This window comes from Xenopus tropicalis, chromosome 4 (assembly GCF_000004195.4).
Source record: "Xenopus tropicalis strain Nigerian chromosome 4, UCB_Xtro_10.0, whole genome shotgun sequence".
Lineage (NCBI taxonomy): Eukaryota > Metazoa > Chordata > Amphibia > Anura > Pipidae > Xenopus > Xenopus tropicalis.
The window spans coordinates 137,169,188-137,189,982 of record NC_030680.2 but is presented as its reverse complement, the minus strand read 5'-3'; the positions used below and the strand labels follow the sequence as shown (position 1 = coordinate 137,189,982).

Sequence of the window (20,795 nt, the reverse complement as noted above, 5' to 3'; positions counted from 1 at the left end):
CGGGCGACAAAAGAATAGCTGCGGGCGACAAAAGAATAGCCGCGGGCGACAAAAGAGTAGCCACGGGCGACAAAAGAGTAGCCACGGGCGACAAAAGAGTAGCCGCTAGACAAAAGGATAGCCGCGGGCTATTTTTACAATTTTTTTTTTGCCGCACGACATTTTCGCCGTTTCGCAAATCTTTTGAAAGATTCACAAATTTTTCAGCAAACCAAAACGGGACAGATTTGCTCATCACTATCCTTAACTATTTTAATTGAGATACCCATTTACTGATCTGTTAGTATGGCATCGCTAGTAGGAAAGCTATTGGGAGCTGTAACAAGATATTGGGGTAAATTTAAAATCCCAATGTCAAGAATTAATGCCAGAATGGTTTTATGTACAATAGATCTTTCCAGACAAATTGAATTTCCTTCCATGAGGAGGTGTGCAGAAGCCTAGTCATTAGGGTGGCAGTGGATGTGATATACTTCGATTTTGCGGAAACATTTGAATTAGAACCCGCACAGAAGGTTATGGATTAAATTAAGGAATACTGGCCTGGAACATAATATTTGTACTTGGATAGAGAAGTGGCTGAAAGATTCTTGTTTTGTAGCCCAGAGGTCTGTCCTTGGTCCATTGGTTTTTAATTTTTTCATAAATAACACTGACGTTGGTAATGTCGTTTTATTTCAGTTTCTGCTGATGAATATAAATTTCATGCATGATGTTTCCACTATTCAGAGAATTAAGCAAATGGGAGTCAATGTTGGAAGTTTACGTACTTGGGCAAAAAATAGCCCCCTTAAAGGAACAGTAACACCAAAAAAATTCAATTGTTTTAAAGTACTGTATATACTCGAGTATAAGCCTAGTTTTTCAGCACCAAAAATGTGCTGAAAAAGTGACCCTCGGCTTATACTCGAGTCGGGTGCCATGGGTCCCTCTAGACTAGCACCCTCTCTCCTTTGTGTGCAAATTAGGCCTCCCGCAACCAGACCCTCCAGTGCCCTGGCCCACTCCCAAATTCATCTTCATCATTGCACTTTATATTCTATATAAATGATAGTTTTGAAGGTTTTTAACTCTTTGTGTTTAGCTTGGTTGCTGATTGAGCTAAGGGGGTAGTACTCTTAAAGTATCATTGTTGATACCATATTGTTTTTGTTGACCCTCTACTCCACTTAAAGAGCTAGTTTACTATTGAATAACATATACCCCACTGATGCCTCATTTAATGTAATTTCATTGGTATTTATTTTGATTATTGAAACTTATCAGTATCTGCTGCATTTCCCACCCTAGGCTTATACTCGAGTCAATACCTTTTTCCAGTTTTCTTAGGTAAAATAAGGTACCTCGGCTTATATTTGGATCGGCTTATACTCGAGTATATACAGTAATTAAATTATATTGTGTTGCTGCCCTGCGCTGGTAAAACTGGAGTGTTTGCTACAGAAACAGTGCAGTACTGCAGTTATATAATACCCTGGTACAAGCGTCAGTGCTGCCAGTAGGCAGGGTGCAATAGGTATTATATACTTCAGAGCCAGTATAATGAAGTAACAGGGCTTTCATTCTTTTGGCCTCATTTATAGCCACAGCCTCCATTAGATTTTTAAAATGAAGTAAGCATTTTATCCACTTCTGTTCTAGATTATTTGCATCAGACGTGCCAACGCTGGGGAATGCGTGCAGCTGCTCTGCCATTTTGTGTTCACTTTCAGCAGTGGATATTGGAAACTGCACTTTGATTTAGCTGCTGGATATTGCTGAACTACTTATATACAGCAGCAATAATGTCTTTGGACTTTGGACAGAAGCTACTTGCAACTTGGTTCCTTATATAAAAGCCTAGTTGTATTTTCAAATCTTGTACTCACTTTGCAGGGTTACATTTCCCTTTCTTGTCGGCAGTTGTTATTTCTGCATCACAAGGGGTAATTATATCTTAGTTGGGATCAAGTACAGGTACTGTTTTATTATTACAGAGAAAAGGGACTCATTTAACCATTAAATAAACCCAATAGGGCTGTTCTGCCCCCAATAAGGGGTAATTATATCTTAGTTGGGATCAAGTACAGGTACTGTTTTATTATTACAGAGAAAAGGGAATCATTTAACCATTAAATAAACCCAATAGGATTGTTCTGCCCCCAATAAGGGGTAATTATATCTTAGTTGGGATCAAGTACAGGTACTGTTTTATTATTACAGAGAAAAGGGAATCATTTAACCATTAAATAAACCCAATAGGGCTGTTCTGCCCCCAATAAGGGGTAATTATATCTTAGTTGGGATCAAGTACAGGTACTGTTTTATTATTACAGAGAAAAGGGAATCATTTAACCATTAAATAAACCCAATAGGGCTGTTCTGCCCCCAATAAGGGGTAATTATATCTTAGTTGGGATCAAGTACAGGTACTGTTTTATTATTACAGAGAAAAGGGAATCATTTAACCATGAAATAAACCCAATAGGGCTGTTCTGCCCCCAATAAGGGGTAATTATATCTTAGTTGGGATCAAGTACAGGTACTGTTTTATTATTACAGAGAAAAGGGAATCATTTAACCATGAAATAAACCCAATAGGGCTGTTCTGCCCCCAATAAGGGGTAATTATATCTTAGTTGGGATCAAGTACAGGTACTGTTTTATTATTACAGAGAAAAGGGAATCGTTTAACCATTAAATAAACCTAATAGGGCTGTTCTGCCCCCAATAAGGGGTAATTATATCTTAGTTGGGATCAAGTACAGGTACTGTTTTATTATTACAGAGAAAAGGGAATCATTTAACCATGAAATAAACCCAATAGGACTGTTCTGCCCCCAATAAGGGGTAATTATATCTTAGTTGGGATCAAGTACAGGTACTGTTTTATTACTACAGAGAAAAGGGAATCATTTAACCATTAAATAAACCCAATAGGGCTGTTCTGCCCCAATAAGGGGTAATTATATCTTAGTTGGGATCAAGTACAGATACTGTTTTATTATTACAGAGAAAAGGGAATCATTTAACCATTAAATAAACCCAATAGGGCTGTTCTGCCCCCAATAAGGGGTAATTATATCTTAGTTGGGATCAAGTACAGGTACTGTTTTATTATTACAGAGAAAAGGGAATCATTTAACCATTAAATAAACCCAATAGGGCTGTTCTGCCCCCAATAAGGGGTAATTATATCTTAGTTGGGATCAAGTACAGATACTGTCTTATTATTACAGAGAAAAGGGAATCATTTAACCATGAAATAAACCCAATAGGGCTGTTCTGCCCCCAATAAGGGGTAATTATATCTTAGTTGGGATCAAGTACAGGTACTGTTTTATTATTACAGAGAAAAGGGAATCATTTAACCATTAAATAAACCCAATAGGGCTGTTCTGCCCCCAATAAGGGGTAATTATATCTTAGTTGGGATCAAGTACAGGTACTGTTTTATTATTACAGAGAAAAGGGAATCATTTAACCATGAAATAAACCCAATAGGACTGTTCTGCCCCCAATAAGGGGTAATTATATCTTAGTTGGGATTAAGTACAGGTACTGTCTTATTATTACAGAGAAAAGGGAATCATTTAACCATGAAATAAACCCAATAGGGCTGTTCTGCCCCCAATAAGGGGTAATTATATCTTAGTTGGGATCAAGTACAGGTACTGTTTTATTATTACAGAGAAAAGGGAATCATTTAACCATTAAATAAACCCAATAGGGCTGTTCTGCCCCCAATAAGGGGTAATTATATCTTAGTTGGGATCAAGTACAGGTACTGTTTTATTACTACAGAGAAAAGGGAATCATTTAACCATGAAATAAACCCAATAGGGCTGTTCTGCCCCCAATAAGGGGTAATTATATCTTAGTTGGGATCAAGTACAGGTACTGTTTTATTATTACAGAGAAAAGGGAATCATTTAACCATTAAATAAACCCAATAGGACTGTTCTGCCCCCAATAAGGGGTAATTATATCTTAGTTGGGATCAAGTACAGGTACTGTTTTATTACTACAGAGAAAAGGGAATCATTTAACCATTAAATAAACCCAATAGGGCTGTTCTGCCCCCAATAAGGGGTAATAATATCTTAGTTGGGATCAAGTACAGGTACTGTTTTATTATTACAGAGAAAAGGGAATCATTTAACCATTAAATAAACCCAATAGGGCTGTTCTGCCCCCAATAAGGGGTAATTATATCTTAGTTGGGATCAAGTACAGGTACTGTTTTATTATTACAGAGAAAAGGGAATCATTTAACCATTAAATAAACCCAATAGGACTGTTCTGCCCCCAATAAGGGGTAATTATATCTTAGTTGGGATCAAGTACAGGTACTGTTTTATTATTAATGAGAAAAGGGAAATCATTTTTACAATTTAGATCTATGTGCTTATAATGGAGTCTATGGGAGTTGGCTTTTCCGTAATTCGTAACTTTCTGGATAACTGGTTTCTGGATGACTGATCCCCTACCTGTAACTCTATTCACTTAAATCCAGTGTTACCAGGGCTGTACGCTTCTGTCTGTGGCTTTTAGAAATCTGTTTAGCTTCCTTGTACCAGTAACGAGACTCCATATGATTAGTGTATTGGAGCAGCTCCGTGACCCCCGGACTATTAACCAGAATTTGTCTTCCTCAGAGACATTGAGCTTGTTTGTTAATTCATCTTTGCCGTTTAAAGCAAAATGTAAATTTTAAATGGAAGTAAAACCAGTTTTAGGCTTTGCATTGGAGCCCTGTCATCAAATGGGGCCCCATGGGTGCTGCTGTATTGCTTAGGCCAGTGATCCCCAACCAGTGGCTCAGGGGTAACATGTTGCACCCCAACCCCTTGGATGTTGCTCTCAGTGCCCCCAAACCAGGGAGTTATTTTTGAATTCCTGACTTGGGGGCAAGTTTTGGTTGAATAAAAACAAGATTTCCTACCAAATAAAGCCCCCTGTAAGCTGATAGTGTGCATAGAGGCACCTAATAGCCAATCTTAGCCCTTATTTGGCTCCTCCATGAACTTTTATGGTGCTTGTGTTGCTCCCCAAGTCTTTTTATATTTGACTGTGGCTCACAAGTAAGAAAGGTTGGGGATCCCTGATCTAGAGATTAGAAATGAGTGATCTTGCTCTGGTGAAGCCTCGTTTGCCACAATTGTAATCATGTTTATGCAGGACCCATTTTAACCTAATTTTCTTTACTTTACCTATGTCATTTGTAAATGCCTAATTTCTTTCATGATTCAGAGCTGCAGCCGATGACAATAATAATGGAAACAAATGCGTATTCTATTCAAGGTTTGGCTCTTTTGCAGATATGTTGCCTTATATTCCTGCCTTTTGATGGAGGCTAAGAGTAACACGTGTTAGATATACTAGGGCTTTTATGGGAAATTCCTGAAAGAAATGCCGCCTTCTTTCTCTGCCATGCATTCAGTTACCCAGACTCCCACTGATGCTTTGTGTTCTCTTTGTGTTGCCCCCCAGCTGCACACAAATCATTGGGCCCCCCTACATTCCCAGCCATTGTCTTCTTTCTTGCCAGTTCTCGACTCTTCAAGTCCTCAAATGACTCATATCTCTGTTTTAGCTATTTCTTTACTAGAGTCTAATTATCTTCTTGACCTTTTACTCTGCCAATTCCTCGCTCTATTGACTACTGAATTCTGCCTTACAAAAGTGAGCATTGACCTTCACACCACTAAACGCCAAGGTCATTGCTTCTGTGTCTAGATCTTTGGTGGCCTCTTATACTAAAGACTGTGCGTAGACTGTATTGTAGGTAATTTAGATGGTAGTGTGTGGGTTTTCTAGACGACCTTGCTTTCTATTCCATTGTGTATATACAGTTTACCTTTTGTTTGAGGACAACTTTTATAGAATATTCTTGAGAAGAACATTGACGCTCATCTACAATTAACCTTTATTGCCTGAACCATGTCCCTTTGAAAGACCAAGAAAAAGAATCTAGAAAATATAGCAAAAGAAAAAGAATCTAGAAAATTCCTGCCCCCCCCCCCCCCCCCAGTCTCCATTGCTATTCCCTGTTCAAGACTACCAATTATTCTCCTTCTTTGGATGAGCTATGGTACTCACATAGGACCTATTAATGGGGAATGAGGTCTGTTTTGGCCATGGTAGTGCCAATGGCTGGTTGGTATATAGACCCAAACTATTCATATTCTCCCTACACTGACCGTAGTGTCTATGAACCATTAAACTGACTTTTCTAAATGGCCCCTCGGCAAAAAATTTAGAACACAGAGCCCATTTCAGGCTAGGCAAGCTACAAATAAGGGAAATGGCAACCCTACTGACGTCATTTTCCTGACCAACTAAACACCATTCCCATCATCAAGAGAAAGTAGTAAAGAACTCCTCCTGGATTTATAGATGACCAAGAGCCCATAAAGATAGGTTAACTGTCACATTTCCCATCACAGGTAATCATCGTTTTTATATCTCTCATATAGTTAGACTTTCATATTGCTTCTCCATTTCATACAATCACTCAAACCCATTTATTTATAGAAGCAAAACCCTTAGGCTAGTGCATCACCGGTGGCAATTCTTGCCGGCCGAGCCATTAGAAGCTACTGCTTGGTCTGTCCTCGAACTGTAGCTAATGATTAAGTGTCAGGGTCGAGGCTGATATAGTGCTTTTATTTATTTATATTGTGGGAAATGGGTTGGACATTTGAGATTTGTGCGCCAATATATTGTTGGCCATTATTCTGTACCGCATTGCTTGGAATAGAAGTAATCTAGAAAAAAAATGATTTTCTAAAGCTTTCATTTTTAGCAATAAATCAGAGATTATTTCATGTAGTTCATAAACCTTGGGATGTGTTGTGTCTTTTAAATATAAAATCTAATGATACCACTTCTATAATAAGCAACAGTGTGCCTTAGTGGGGAATGAAGTGTTACTATAAAGATATAACACATGCGTGTGTAGCTAGAAAGTCACACTGTACTAAATGTAAGTGCGTTACCCATAGGGGTATGCTCAAATGTGTTTAAACAGGATTCTAGGAGATCCAGTAACCTCCTCAAACACAATATCTGTCAATATCTTAGTCTTTATATCAGATGGATTCCCTCTCAACTCCCAACTATAAAGTGATCACAATACAAAGTTCATACCCTGTGTCCAACAGAAAGTGCAACAGGGAGCTAATACATGTGCAAAATACCATCTCACTTATACAGTTCTACATGTTCCAAGAGTCTTGTTCACATATAAAAGAACATTGCTTCAGAGAGTGTTACAGTATCTACTCCTCCTCCTCTGCACCTTGATCAACCTGTAGACATGGGATTCAAACTAGGGACTTTGGGTACCCTGAGGAAAGGTCCCTTTGGTCTCAAAATACCATAAAACTCTCATTTTTTAATTCCACAACCCACAGACATCTGTGGAAGCACCAAGGTTCTGCTATGGTATGAACTACTATTCCTTTTCAGCTTGGTCCTCTTTTGACTTGAGTAAAGACCAGTTATCTCTAAAAAGTGGAATTTAAGTCAAAGAAATATAATAAAAAAACAACCCCTTGGTCCAAAACATTTAATGGAATGTTGCATTATTATAATGAAAGAAGAAGTGCTAGAATTGCAGTGTTGTATATACTAAAGGACCAGCCTAAAGGTTCAGCTTCTCTGCAATAGTAATAATCCAGATCTTCAAGGCATAGGAGATCCCCATCTTGGATTTTGTTAGAAGTGTCAGTGGCACTGCACATGCTCAGTGGGCTCTGGGCAGCTGTTGGGAAGCTAAGCTTAGGGGTCATCACAAATTGTCAAGCAGAAAATCAAGACAATGTAGGTCTGATGCTCCAAGACTGGTAATTAAGTTCTGAAGCAAATTACACTGTTTCTGAGTTGCCATGAAATGTGAACCTGACTCAGGGGCCTCTGCACCTCCCAATGGCCCCCTCCGCCCACTCACCGTGGCGCATCGAGGGAGGGAGACCAACGGATCTGGAGAGCGCCCTGGGGAGTTCGGGTCTAGGCTGCCATGCCCCACCGGGTTTTTTCACGGTGCCCCGGCGGCCCAGTCCAACGCTGGCTACTGGGGCATCTTTGGGGGCACAGATCTTCCCTGCTAAAGGGCTGTGGGGGCCTTGGGCTGGTTTAGAAGCTCAGAACATAATATCCTGTGTAAAGCTTTAGCCAATTCTCCCTATAAGTTCACGGTAGTACTTTGATCTTGGCTAAACTTCGATTTCACTGATGTAACTAAAGTACTCTGCAAATAAGTAGGGCAGCCAGTTCAAGACTTAGGTCTTTCCAAGGCTGGGAGTAAACTGCCGACCTAGATCCCAGCACAGGGAGAGCATTTCAATTTTACACAGTGTTAGCTGCTGTTGTTAATAGAAGGCTCCGCAGAGAGTCTCCTGCACGGCAGGATTATTCCAATAGATCTCTAGAGAAGCTTCCGCACAGAGTTTGAAATTGTTGCCTCATACATGGAGGAAAGTTGATTCAATAGAGGAGGAAGAAAGACACCATTTGTAGCAAAGTAGGATATGGCCATTGGTAAAAGTGCTAAACATTGAATGGAATATAGTAAAGATGTAGCTATAGTTTTTGTTATATGTTTTGTATGTATTTGTGTTAGTATTGTACATTGGCACAGTTGGGTGGTATAATATGAATTCATGTGCTTCTACTCCACCACAGCCAATCACACGATGACCGTATCCTTTGCTTACATGTAGGGTTTAAAGCAGAACAGAACCTAAACATAGTCCCCCCTCCCTTCTTTCTAGCTGCACCAAAGAGACCCCCCACCACCACAGCCTGTTCCTGATCTGAAAACTCAGGTCTGAGCCACAGTTGAGGCTCACCACGTATGGACGCTGCTCCATGGCCTGCACTGACCAGGATCGTGTGCCCTTAGAGAGGAACTGATTGGCCATAGGGCAGGGGGCACAATGTTCCTGGGCAACTCTGGGTTTTTAATACAGCTGTGAGGTGCAGAGTTGTTTCTAGGGGTTAATGTTGGGAAGAGGAGAACATGGGGGCTATGTACAGTGTTGGACTGGCCCACCAGGATACCAGGAAAACTCCCGGTGGGCCCAGGTGTCAGTGGGCCCTTCTGCTCCTGACCATTAGGTCTGCTTCATGGTCATTCCCTATTTTTGAATGAGAACAAAGAGGAGAAATAGATGGGAGAATAGATGCTAGCATGTAAATAAAAGAGACTAAGAGAATAAAGTGGTTGGGTGAGGAAAGGGGGGAAAAATAGTTTGGAGAGTTAACCTATAGTCTAAGGTTTTCTGGTGGGCCCCTGGGGTCCCAGTCCGACACTGGCTGTGTATTGTTAATGTTCTGCTCTTTTGATTAATTTTTTATTTAGTAGCCACTTGCAGCCAATGACAAAATGAGCCACAATCTCCATATAAACCTTGCTGCCCCCATTGCAAAAACAAACAGAAGGGTGGGGGATACAATGGATGCACCTTGATTTTATTTTTTTAGAAATTCCCAAACATGCTGGGGGTCAGTCATCCATCACAGCAGTGTGTTTCCATGCATGCCAGAACATCAGCGGTGGGACAGGGGGAGGTGTCCCATTTGTTACCCTGACAATTCCCCCCATCAGTCTCCTCTATTTAGACCCCCATTAAAAAAGTTGTTCACATTCAATTTAACTTTTAGTATGTTACAGAATGGCCTATCCCTGCAACTATTCAAGTGATCTTCATTTTATTTTTTTTGTAGTTTAATAATTGTCTTCTTTTTCTTCTACCCCTTTCCAACTGTCAGATGGGGGGTCACTGACCCGCAGCAGCCAAAAAAACTATTGCTCTGCGAGGCTACAATGTTGTTGTCACTTTTTATTACTTATCTTTCTATTTAGACCTCTCCTATTCATCCTTATGTCACTCATTTAAACCACTGGTTGCTAGGGTAAACTGGACCCTAGCAACCATATAGCTATTGAAATTCCTCACTAGAGAAATTGTGGCTCAAGGGAAAGGATGTAAAGGGGCAATATTTACTGATATATATATTCCAGTTTGGGGAGATTCTTTAATAGGTCACGTAATATGATATAAACTATCTGTTGGTTAAGTATTCATTCTGGGGGTATAGTTTTCCTTTAAGGACAGAACTGTTTTACTTGTATAAATATTTTGGAACTATCCCCAAAGCAAAGAAACCTCCCTTTTTCCATAGTGCAATAACCCCATTTCATAGGTGTCTGATAAATGTGGTGCAGGTGTTTGCTCTAGAATGTCCCCGCACTTGGCTTAATATAGGTATATAGATTTATATAAATAGCAAATCCCGAAATTGCTGTGGATTTATTTATACATTCCAGGAGTTTGTCTGCCTCCATCCATCATTTTATTTCCATTTCACTTTCTTTGCTCGCAGCTGCCCAAGGTTGGCTGTAATTATTCAAGCCTCTGAAGTCAGGCCATTAAGCACTTCTACCCAGTGTATCCTTCCTGTCACCAAAGATAAACTTTATACTCCATAAACAATTCAAGTTCCTTTACTGCAAAAAAAAGAGACATTTCCGGTGAGGGTGAGGTTGGTTATCTCCCCTGGTGGGGGAAAGCCAGTCCTGCCCTTGTCTCACCCCATTAATGTCAAATACACCCGGTGTGAAGTCACTAAAGTTAACGGGGAACTTAACACCCCACAAAAATGAATGCAAAATTGCTTAGAGTGCTATTCTGTTACACAATAAAGTGTATTATTTCATTTTATTTAATGCTTGGGGTATGGAATCCTCCATATTGACCAAAGAGCTTGAGAGCTGATTGTCCTGTCACTGGATTATTGGGCAATTTATCTTATACTGTAGTTGTCAGATTCTTGTGACCAGTCTCCCCTCTGACATGGGATGTGTGGGTCGGAGACGACATTTGTCTGTGCCGGTGAAGCCGCGACTTTCATTTGTTTCAGTGCTTGCTCGTCTCCCATGGGAGCGTTTGGTCTGAGCCGCTGGCTGATCCGTGTGGGCTGTGGGCTCTCATCTGTGCAACTGACAGAGGCCTCTATTAGCTAAATGCATTGTTGGGGTATATTTACTTTTTGGCTCAGGGGCCACATTGACTTTAAACATTTGACAGACGGGCCGGGCCAGGCCAGCATTAAGCTGTTTCTGCTTATCAGTCCCCAGACGCCAAGTCTCACGTGTTGAGATTGCGGAGTCAGTGCGGCGGATTAAAAAGACCAATGGGCTGAACGTGGCCGCAGGCCGTAGTTTGCCCACCCCTGATTTAGACAGTATCCAACCCCCCCCCCCTCCCCACCAAAGTGTTTTTTAGGGCCCCATATTTTGGGACTAATGATCTGAAATGGATAGAAATGAGTGTGGAGCTCCATATCAGGGAAGGGGATATTGGTATCAGCACTGGGCAGAAACAATGCCATGTCTGACCTTAGTGTCTGTCCTGGGGGGGGGGGTATATAATCTTCTGCTGTAAAGAGTGTGTGTTTTTAATGTGGGAATATATAAGCCTTTCCAGTGGAATCCGGGCCGCCGATTCTGCATGATGAGACTTGCGGAGTCGGCGGGACGGATTAAAAAGACCAATGGGCCATACTTTGCCCACCCCTGATTTAGACAGTATCCGACCCCCCCTCCCCACCAAAGTGTTTTTTAGGGCCCCATATTTTGGGACTAATGATCTGAAATGGATAGAAATGAGTGTGGAGCTCCATATCAGGGAAGGGGATATTGGTATCAGCACTGGGCAGAGACAATGCCATGTCTGACCTTAGTGTCTGTCCTGGGGGGGGGGGTATATAATTTCCTGCTGTAAGGAGTGTGTGTTTTTAATGTGGGAATATATAAGCCTTTCCAGCTCTCCATTGGTTGTCATACAGTAATGCCAGCCTGGGTAAGGGGCATACACTGCAATAGTATTGCTTGTAATGGCAAGGCTGCGTATGTGCCCATTGGCTATGAACAAGCCCTTCCATATGGTGGGGGGATACGTGTGCCCTAATAATGAGTACCCTGAATATTAAAAAACTGTAATTTATTTTTCCAGCATGTTAAGAGGGAAGAAGGAAGCAACTTGCATTTGCCTGAAATCAAGAATCTCCTTCAAGAGCCTATCAGTACTCCATTAGCAGCTATGACAGATTGCAGCCACGAGCGATGATGGCTTTCTAATAGAGCGACAGGCTTTTCATTTGACTTCATTGTGCCGAGTGGGGAGAGACAGGAGCTTATCTGCCTCTCCTTTGCCTGCCGCTGTCTCCATTAATCCTAAAACGCTCTGAATAGAGATAAAGCGAGAGGGCAGGGTTCTCTGCTTGGAGAGGGCCATGGACTAAGCCGATCTCAGATAATAAAACTCTAAAAATATTCTAGAACTCTAGAAATACATCTCCTAATGAGCTGGAGGTATCAGGTTCTAAGATGCTAAGAAGTTTGTAATAGAGGTTTGGCCCCTAGTGTCAAATTGCGCCACCTAGGGGCCACTGGAGAACCTAACACCCAGGGCAGATTCTCACAACAGTTAGATGGGGACGGTGGAAAATACTATAGAGATTGTGGTGCAAATAAGAAAGGGCTGATGGGACCACCAGAACATCCCCTGGCAGGCAAGTCGGGCCCTGGAGCCCCATGGCCACATTGCCTTATCAATAGTCACGTGGCGTAAATATAAAAAGTTACAAGTCTCTTTCCAAAGTAACTCAGGAGCCAGGGTTTGTTTTCTCAAAGGCCATATACTAGCCCTCCCCTACGTGTGCCTTGTATAAAATAGATATTGTTTTTCATTAAATTAATGCAAAAGTATTCAGATTGTTCTTTTTCAAGATATTAGCAGTTTTTACACAGTTAATATAATGAAATTGATACAACAGAGCCAGTTGCTTGTTATTTTGGCTGACTGGACACAGTTGATAGAAAATCCCCATATATAATAAAAGACACTAAGTTTATCCAGAAGCTGTAACCTATAGCAACCAATAAGATGTTTGCTTCTAAACAGGTGACCAGTAAATTGTACCTGCTGATTGGTTGCTGTGGGTTACTGTTCTTGGGCAAACTTTAGTGCCTTTTATTACATAACCCCCAAAGTTTGCCCAGTAGTATAGCAACCAATAAGATGTTTGTTAATAAACAGGTGACCAGTTAATTCTACCTGCTGATTGGTTGCTATGGGTTACTGCTTCTGGGCAAACTTAGTGCCTTTTATTACATAACATTACAGTGCTGCAGCATTACAAGACTTTGATTTTTACACATCACTTATTACTGACTGTGCCTAGTTGACCTAATTGAACAGCAGGTGGCGCTGTTGTTCCGTTTCATTACACTAGCGCTATACAGCTGCTAACATCTTGAAAACTGGAAAGACTGGATTACCTAGTCAATCTCAGGTTGGTTGTTTTCACCGGAGACTTAAAAAGTGCAGATAAAGCTAAAGGGGCTTATTTTTCACTGCCCAGTATTTATTATTGAAGGGAACAATATCACTTTAATGTTCACAGTTTTGTTTACAGTTTTGAGCTTTGTCCTATTGTCAGTGGTGTAACTAGATGTTGCCCCACTGCAAATTTAATTTGGAAAGTTGACTTTTTCTACTACGTTATATTGAAATAGCTCATTAATTAGGACCTCGCTGGGCCCCCCACACCCCTGGGCCCCCCTGCAATGGCAGGGTCTGCTTTCTCTGTAATGACTCCCCTGCCTATTGTATAATATTGTTATAAATATTCTAGTATATACCGTAGGCATATGCAGTCTGCAGCCCTCCAGCTGTCGTTGATCTTTAGTATTCCAGCCGTCGGCTCTTGGGGTAATGATGGGAACTGTAGCTCAGCGAAAGCTGAAGGGTTGCAGGTTGCACATCTCCCTGTTCCTTAATACATGAACATTTGATTAACACCTGCTAATTAATGCCATCTCCATGTCCAACATGCAACACATGGTCCCCCCCGGTGCCAGTTGTGCCAGTTGCACTTTATATTCCGTGCTCTTTCCAGATGGAATTTCATCTCGTTTGCAGCCCGTAATCACCAGTGGGCAGTGCCACGCGCAGAATACTGATCACTCGCAGCCACAGAGAGCTGATTCAGCCAGTCAGTATCCCCTCCTGTAGGCCTCGCACTTTTATTCATGCAGGGCATACTCTGAATTCCGTCCACGTGCCGCTAATGAGGAATCCGTGTGATGGCGCACACAGCTTGCCCTCCGTGAATGATCCACTGTCTGGGCTGTGCCGGCGAGCACCAAAGCAACAAGTGTTGATAAGAATTGTGCTATGAGACATTTGGACTGGCGAGCAGAAGAATTTGCCCATCTCTTATCATAAAATGGGCAACATTTTCTCCACTGCTAGTAACCCATAGCAACCAGTCAGCAGGCAGCACTTATCGGTACTTTTTATTACATAGTCCCAAAACATCCAAAATGAGTTTTATCTCTCAACTTTGTGTTCTATAAATCAGTGCATCCCATACGATGGTAAGCCCCATAGAGCCTTCAGATGTTGGGGGAACACTGGGAGTTGTAATGCAACAACAGCTAGATAGTCACAAGTTGGACATTACTCAGCCTTATGGCATATGATTAGGTCACAGACCCACCCGTGGTCTGTTGTGGTCTTTACTCAAGCAGCTAGCCTCAATCAATATTTCAACCAACCCTTGTAAAATATTGATCATTGTACCATTATCTTGACCCTATAGGGCAGTGTTCCCCAACCAGTGGCTCGCGGGCAACATGTTGCTCCCCAACCCCTTGGATGTTGCTCCCTGCGGCCCCAAAGCAGGGGCTTATTTTTGAGTTTCTGGTAAGGAGGCAAGTTTTGGTTGCATAAAAACCAAGTATAATGCCGAACAGAGCCTTCTATAGGGTGCCAGTCCATATAGGGGCTATTAAGTAGCCAATTATAGCTCCTATTGGCACCCCCAGGTGCACTTTGGCAATTTACCTTCATTATTTAATCTAGTAGAATTAAGTCTAAAACAACTGGACTTTTCTGAGTTTTTCTTGAAAACATTTCACCACTCATCCAAGTGGCTTCTTCAGTTCATTTGAACTGAAGAAGCCACTTGGATGAGTGGTGAAATGTTTTCAAGAAAAACTCAGAAAAGTCCAGTTGTTTTAGACTTAATTCTACTAGATACTGTATATCATGACCTGGATGAATGAGAATCTTCATAGACATACTTCATTATTTAAAGATTTTATTATAGATTCCAAGTTATTAAGGGTAATGTGTACTGTAACTATGAATGAATTTTGTTACAACAGCGCCACCTGATGTTCTTCCGTGACATGTGGTTTCTAATATGTTTCTTAACCAGTAGAACATCATCCCAACCTTTCATTCTTTCTCCTGACAACTTCCTCGACTGGATCACATTTGGCAACTGACCAGCAGGTGGCGCTGTTATAACAAAATTCATTCACATTAACAGCACATATTCCCCTTAATGTTTTGGAATCTTAAAAAAAAGAACTGTAAATGACAGCGTTGCTTAGAATAGCACTTTCATCAATTTTACATTCCCTTGTAGATTGTAAGCTCTTTTGGGCAGGGCTCTCTTCACCTCTTGTATCAGTTATTGATTGCTTTATATGTTACTTTGTATGTCCAATGTATGAAACCCACGTATTGTACAGCGCTGTGGGATATGTTGGCGCTTTATAAATAAATAATAATAATATTAATTCACTTATTTTAAAGACACCTACCTTCACCAGACCAGGGCCATTATCTGCTAGCACTACACATAATGAGACATTTGTCACGTATTTGGCCAATAGTGACTGCTGTAAGGGAATGAGAAGTGAATGGGAAGGAATGCAATAAGAAGGGAATAAATAGAGCAGCATGTGATAGGGTGAAAGAAGGAAATTTACTGACAGGCGGGCAGATTGAAAGGAGGAATAAGAAAGTAGTGTGAAAAAAAGCAGAGGAAAATAATAGAAACGAGTGCATGTCCCTAGGGGAAGGAATGCAAATAGCATTATCTAGTATACTTACCATGAAGTATGGCCATGACGCCCAAGAAGAAATGAATTACAGCTCTGTGTGGCTTTATTTGCATGTGCCTCGGGGGTAGAATGCAGATGTAGAATTGATGTCACAGTCAAGGACAAGTATTATCACAAGCTCAGCCAGCATGTATATATGTATGGGCCATGATGGAGTCTAACGTAATAGAAAACTAGTAGCAGGGGGTCATGAAACAATAATGGACATTAGAGTCTGCAGAAGTAGTGGTCACTGGGTTGGATGTACCAACTCATAGTTATTATGAGAAGCCACTGAATATTACTTCCATATGTGCCCTCCTCTGACAGCAGTGGAAGATGCATGATGCCTCCATGTCAGCATTATTCCGACCCTTCACAGACAAAGATCAGCAGTAGTGAGAGTTAGAAGTCATGGGCAAACCTAGTGATACGATGGAATATATAGTTGTTATAAAAAGTGTCAGTATTCCTTAAATGACCTTAATTTCTTGTTTGTTTGTGCCCTAGGGAGAAGCACTGAATAAATTCCTCACTACTAGGACTATGCAGACAACCTCAGGATGGTGTCAGCCAAGGAGACAGATATGTACGACGCCATCTTGGAAACCAATGATGGATCTAGCTCCGATGCTGGCTGGTACTTCCCATACCCGTTGGGCTTCCAGGTTTCCCTCACAAGCTTCCTCATGCTGGAAATTGTACTGGGCTTTAGCAGCAACCTGACAGTACTTGTGCTCTACTGCATGCAATCAAACCTGGTGGACTCTGTGAGCAACATGGTGACGATGAACCTGCATATTTTGGACATCATCATCTGTGTCATCTGTGTTCCGCTGACCATTGTCATCATCCTTATCCCGCTTGAGCAAAATATAGCTCTGGTGTGCTGCTTCCATGAGGCTTGTGTGACCTTCAGCAGCATCGCAACAGCCATCAACGTCCTGGTGATCAGTCTAGACAGATACGATATTTCTGTGAGACCGGCCAACCGGGTCCTTACCCCCAGCAGGATGGTGCTGCTTTTGTCCTGTGTCTGGTTTGTTTCCCTCATGGTTTTCTTTATCCCATTTTTCGAGGTTGAGTTTTTTGGAGACCCCGATCACATGGCCACGTGGCAAAACCGGACTTTGTTGTGTGTAAGTGTTAACGAGTATCACACTGAGCTGGGAATGTACTACCACTTAGTTATACAGATTCCTATCTTCTTTGCAGCGGTGGCCGTCATGCTGGTCACTTACTCTAAAATACTCCAGGCCCTCAACATAAAGATTGGAAATCACTTCAAGAGAAGTCAACGTCGGAAAACCAAGAAAAAAAAGAAGAGGAAGTCATCGGACCAAAGCACAGTGGGGGAAACCAAGAGACTCGCCCCTCCGGCAGTTTCTCAGAACCCACCTATGAGGGTTCAGGCTTCAGTCTCTGTCATCATTGCACTGAGAAGGGCTGTGAAAAGACACCGCGACCGCAGAGAACGTCAAAAGCGCGTCTTTCGGATGTCGCTCATCATTATCACCACCTTCTTGCTGTGTTGGGCTCCTATCTCCATTGTCAACCTTCTCATTCTTTGTCTGGGCCCCAGTGACCTCCTCGTCAAGCTCCGGATATGTTTTATAACCATGGCCTACGGTACGACTATTTTTCACCCTCTGCTGTATGCCTTCACCCGGCAGAAGTTCCGTAACGTTCTGAAGAACAAAATGAAGAAAAGAGTGGTCTCGGTATTGCAGGTAGACCCTGCTCCGGGGGGTACTGTTATACACAATTCCTGGATCGAACCCAAGAAAGGAAGGAAGTCAAAGCTGGAGTGCAGCGATGGGACGGACAGATGCCTTACAGATGCAGTCAAGGAATAATCGTACAAACGTCAGGGCTGACCAGTTATAGCCACACAGTAGAGCTGAGCCATAGCTCAGGATAATAGTGCACAATTTTGTTTTCAAGTTGAACTATTTTATCGCAAATATCGATGGTTAAGGTGCACTGCCATATTACCTCTGTGGCCTCGCTTTGGCCTATCCTGTTTAGGATGATAATATCCAGGTGATAAAGCTTGCCCGCTATACAGACTCAAATCCAATGAGTTCCATCGTACTTTGTATGGCTTTCCTTTGGTTTGAAGGTTCACCTGTTAACAAGAAGAATGCCATGATGTCTCAAGGATGTATCCAAGCAAACAATCTTTATACAAGCAAAGGAAATGCAAGGGAGTCAGAACTTGAACAGACCGATTACAAAACTTGTATTTTTTATAGAATTCTACGTTATCATTTTTTTCTTTCCTTACTGCAGCTATTGTTATATAGTCGGGGCTGTGAGAAAAATAGAACTTTTTTTGCTATAAAGTATATATTAGGGTGTAATTTCAAATTTCCAGCTTGGCTTCTGCCAAAGAGCATTGGTCTCTTGGCTCCAAATCATTAGGTCCGTGTGGTATAGGTGGGCGCGCAGCCTTCTACTCCCCCGGCTGTTGCTGAACTACAGCCATCACTAATGGTAGTTCAACAAAAGCCAAAGGGACACAAAGGTGGGTCGCCTGCCATATAGGGTCACTTTACAAACTGTAAATGAGTTTTTTGCACATTATTTAATGTATTCTTCCGCTTTATAAAAAGAGAAAATAGATAAAAATATCATATATCTATTTTAATCTTATCGAGACATTGGAAATCAATTGAGTGCTGCTGCTGCCTCCGTATGCCCATTCATCATGTAGGGTTTCCTGTGTGCCATGAACAAAGCTAACCGCTGGCCATTTATGTACGTTGTCACACAACAAACGGTTGTTGTCGTTTCACTGAAGCACAAGGGGACATAAAGTACGGCAATATTGTGTCACAATGACAAACCCAGGGCAAAGTCAATGCAAACTTCATGATTGTTTATGAGACACGCGCTCCTTAGTCCAGCCTACCTTGCCATCCTGTCAAAGCCAGAGAAAAACACCCAAAGTAGATATTTTAGCTGGTGTATAAAGTTGTTTCGGGGTGTGGCGATGACAGCAAATGTAAATTCCATGCTGTGCAGATTAGATTGTAGAATAGAAACGTGAACATGTCCAGCCATTTTGTTTTGGTGGTGATGGCCTAGCCAACTAGGTAGAACATAGGACATTATTCCAAAAGCCCATGCAGCGTAATATATATATATATTTTCTATTTTTTACCTAATATATTTGTACATCCCCTCTGCCAGGGAATATATCAGATCCATGCAGACGCAGAGGAAGGAAACCTTCATTTACAATTAGGGGAACGATGGTCCAAATCCATGGACCAAATTGTAAAATGCTGGTTCTAGAGAAAGCCTTTTGTTTATAGAAGTTGTGTGACGTTTAGAACGCTCTTTAGTGAGATTGATGTTTCGCTGAAGACATCACGGAGCCATAAAAACTGATTTCAAATGGACAAAGAGTTCAAAGCACATGAAAACTCAATAATGCGGGACGCGTTGAAGGCGTCAACAGAGAACTGTGGTCTGATAGATGCGTCCAATCGTCACTTGCGTTCCAAAGTAACTTTATATGATCGAGGTCTATGGGAATGCTCAGGGCTGTTAGTTAAATCCCCAAATAATTGGTGTCTGAGCTTTTAAGGAGGGTAAATACAAGCCATTGGGAAACGTAAGCAGATGAATTCAGCAAGAACATTGAAATAGCACTTGATAGGGGGGCTTAGACTAATTAACTCAAGGCCCCAAGGTTAAAGGATACACTGGGCAAATCATTACAGGACGTTGTTCTTGACTATTAGAAAACCAGCATGTATAGTCATAATAATGATCTTTCCATTTACAGCGAATTAGACTAAACGGATAAGAGCTGAACCTTTTATAAACCAGTTTTTACAGGCCCGACCCATTTCCGGCCCCCGTTCATGTGTTGTATCTTATTTTCCCAGTTATCCTAAATGCAAAATAATAGGGGACTTTGATTCTACAATGGATAGAGGTATTGTTTTAGCAAATCTTCCATCAAGGGTACCTGTTAGTAAAGGGAATGCAAACCCTTGGAACAGATCAGTGAATAGCACTCTCGTTTTACATTGACTTAAGTAAAATGTTTACTTCTCCTTTAAAAAGATAAGCTCAAACAAATATCCTGCGACCGTACTGCCCAGAGCAAAGTTGTCCACTGCAGAGCCTGCTGGGAAACAGCACATATAATGCCATATATACTAGGTTCTATGGAACTCTGTAGTTGTTTAAAGAGATAGTTGTATTATTATTATAATGTGCTTTTATGAAAGAGAATTTGACTTTGTTAATATGATGGTTCTCTCCCCTCCCAAAGCAAACATAGAGAAGAATAATCCTTACGCTGCTCCCGTCTGTACATAAAATAGTAAATAGGAATATGAAAGAAGGAGATGGAGTGGGGGTGGGGCTTTTAAAAAGAAATACATATTGCCTCCAAAAGCAAGGGTGCAGCGTGCCCAGCTCCAACGGGTTGGCTAGTTCTACCCTCAGCCCACCAATGCCAGCTCCTCAACAGACTGTATTTTAGTGCTGAAATAGTCACAGTACCTTTATTTTTTATATAAGAGATTAAGTCTGACATTCCGATGAATACTTTTCTTTTGTTGAATCATAAATAAAGAGATAAACACCACCACTGTGCCCCCTGGCTGTTTGTATGGGCAGAAATGGAAAGAAATTGGGCAGAAATCAAGTGGAACATTGCGCTAGTTGTGTCGCTCTTGCTTAAAGGGAAATGTCATTCATGTAAGCTGCATCCCATGGGGGAAAAAGGGAAAATAAAATGAAAAGTCTAAATAAAGGTTCGGCAAGGTAGGTATTTTAGAATGATATTAGCAAAGGGCCATCAGTGCATTAGAGCCAGTGTTGG

The 20,795-nt window shown here is 41.4% G+C and overlaps 1 protein-coding gene across 2 annotated transcripts in view; it reads left to right on the top strand.

Moving 5' to 3' along the window:
- Positions 1 to 20,558, top strand: part of gpr22l (G protein-coupled receptor 22 like) — a 163,655-nt gene extending 143,097 nt beyond the window's left edge. For both annotated transcript variants that reach the window (XM_004914098.4, XM_031901182.1), the window contains one exon: positions 16,460 to 20,558. In XM_004914098.4, coding sequence (XP_004914155.1) covers positions 16,513 to 17,805 — 1,293 coding nt within the window. In that variant the 5' untranslated portion in view covers positions 16,460 to 16,512 and the 3' untranslated portion in view covers positions 17,806 to 20,558. The remainder of the gene's footprint in view (positions 1 to 16,459) is intronic.
- The last annotated feature ends 237 nt before the right edge of the window (positions 20,559 to 20,795 follow it).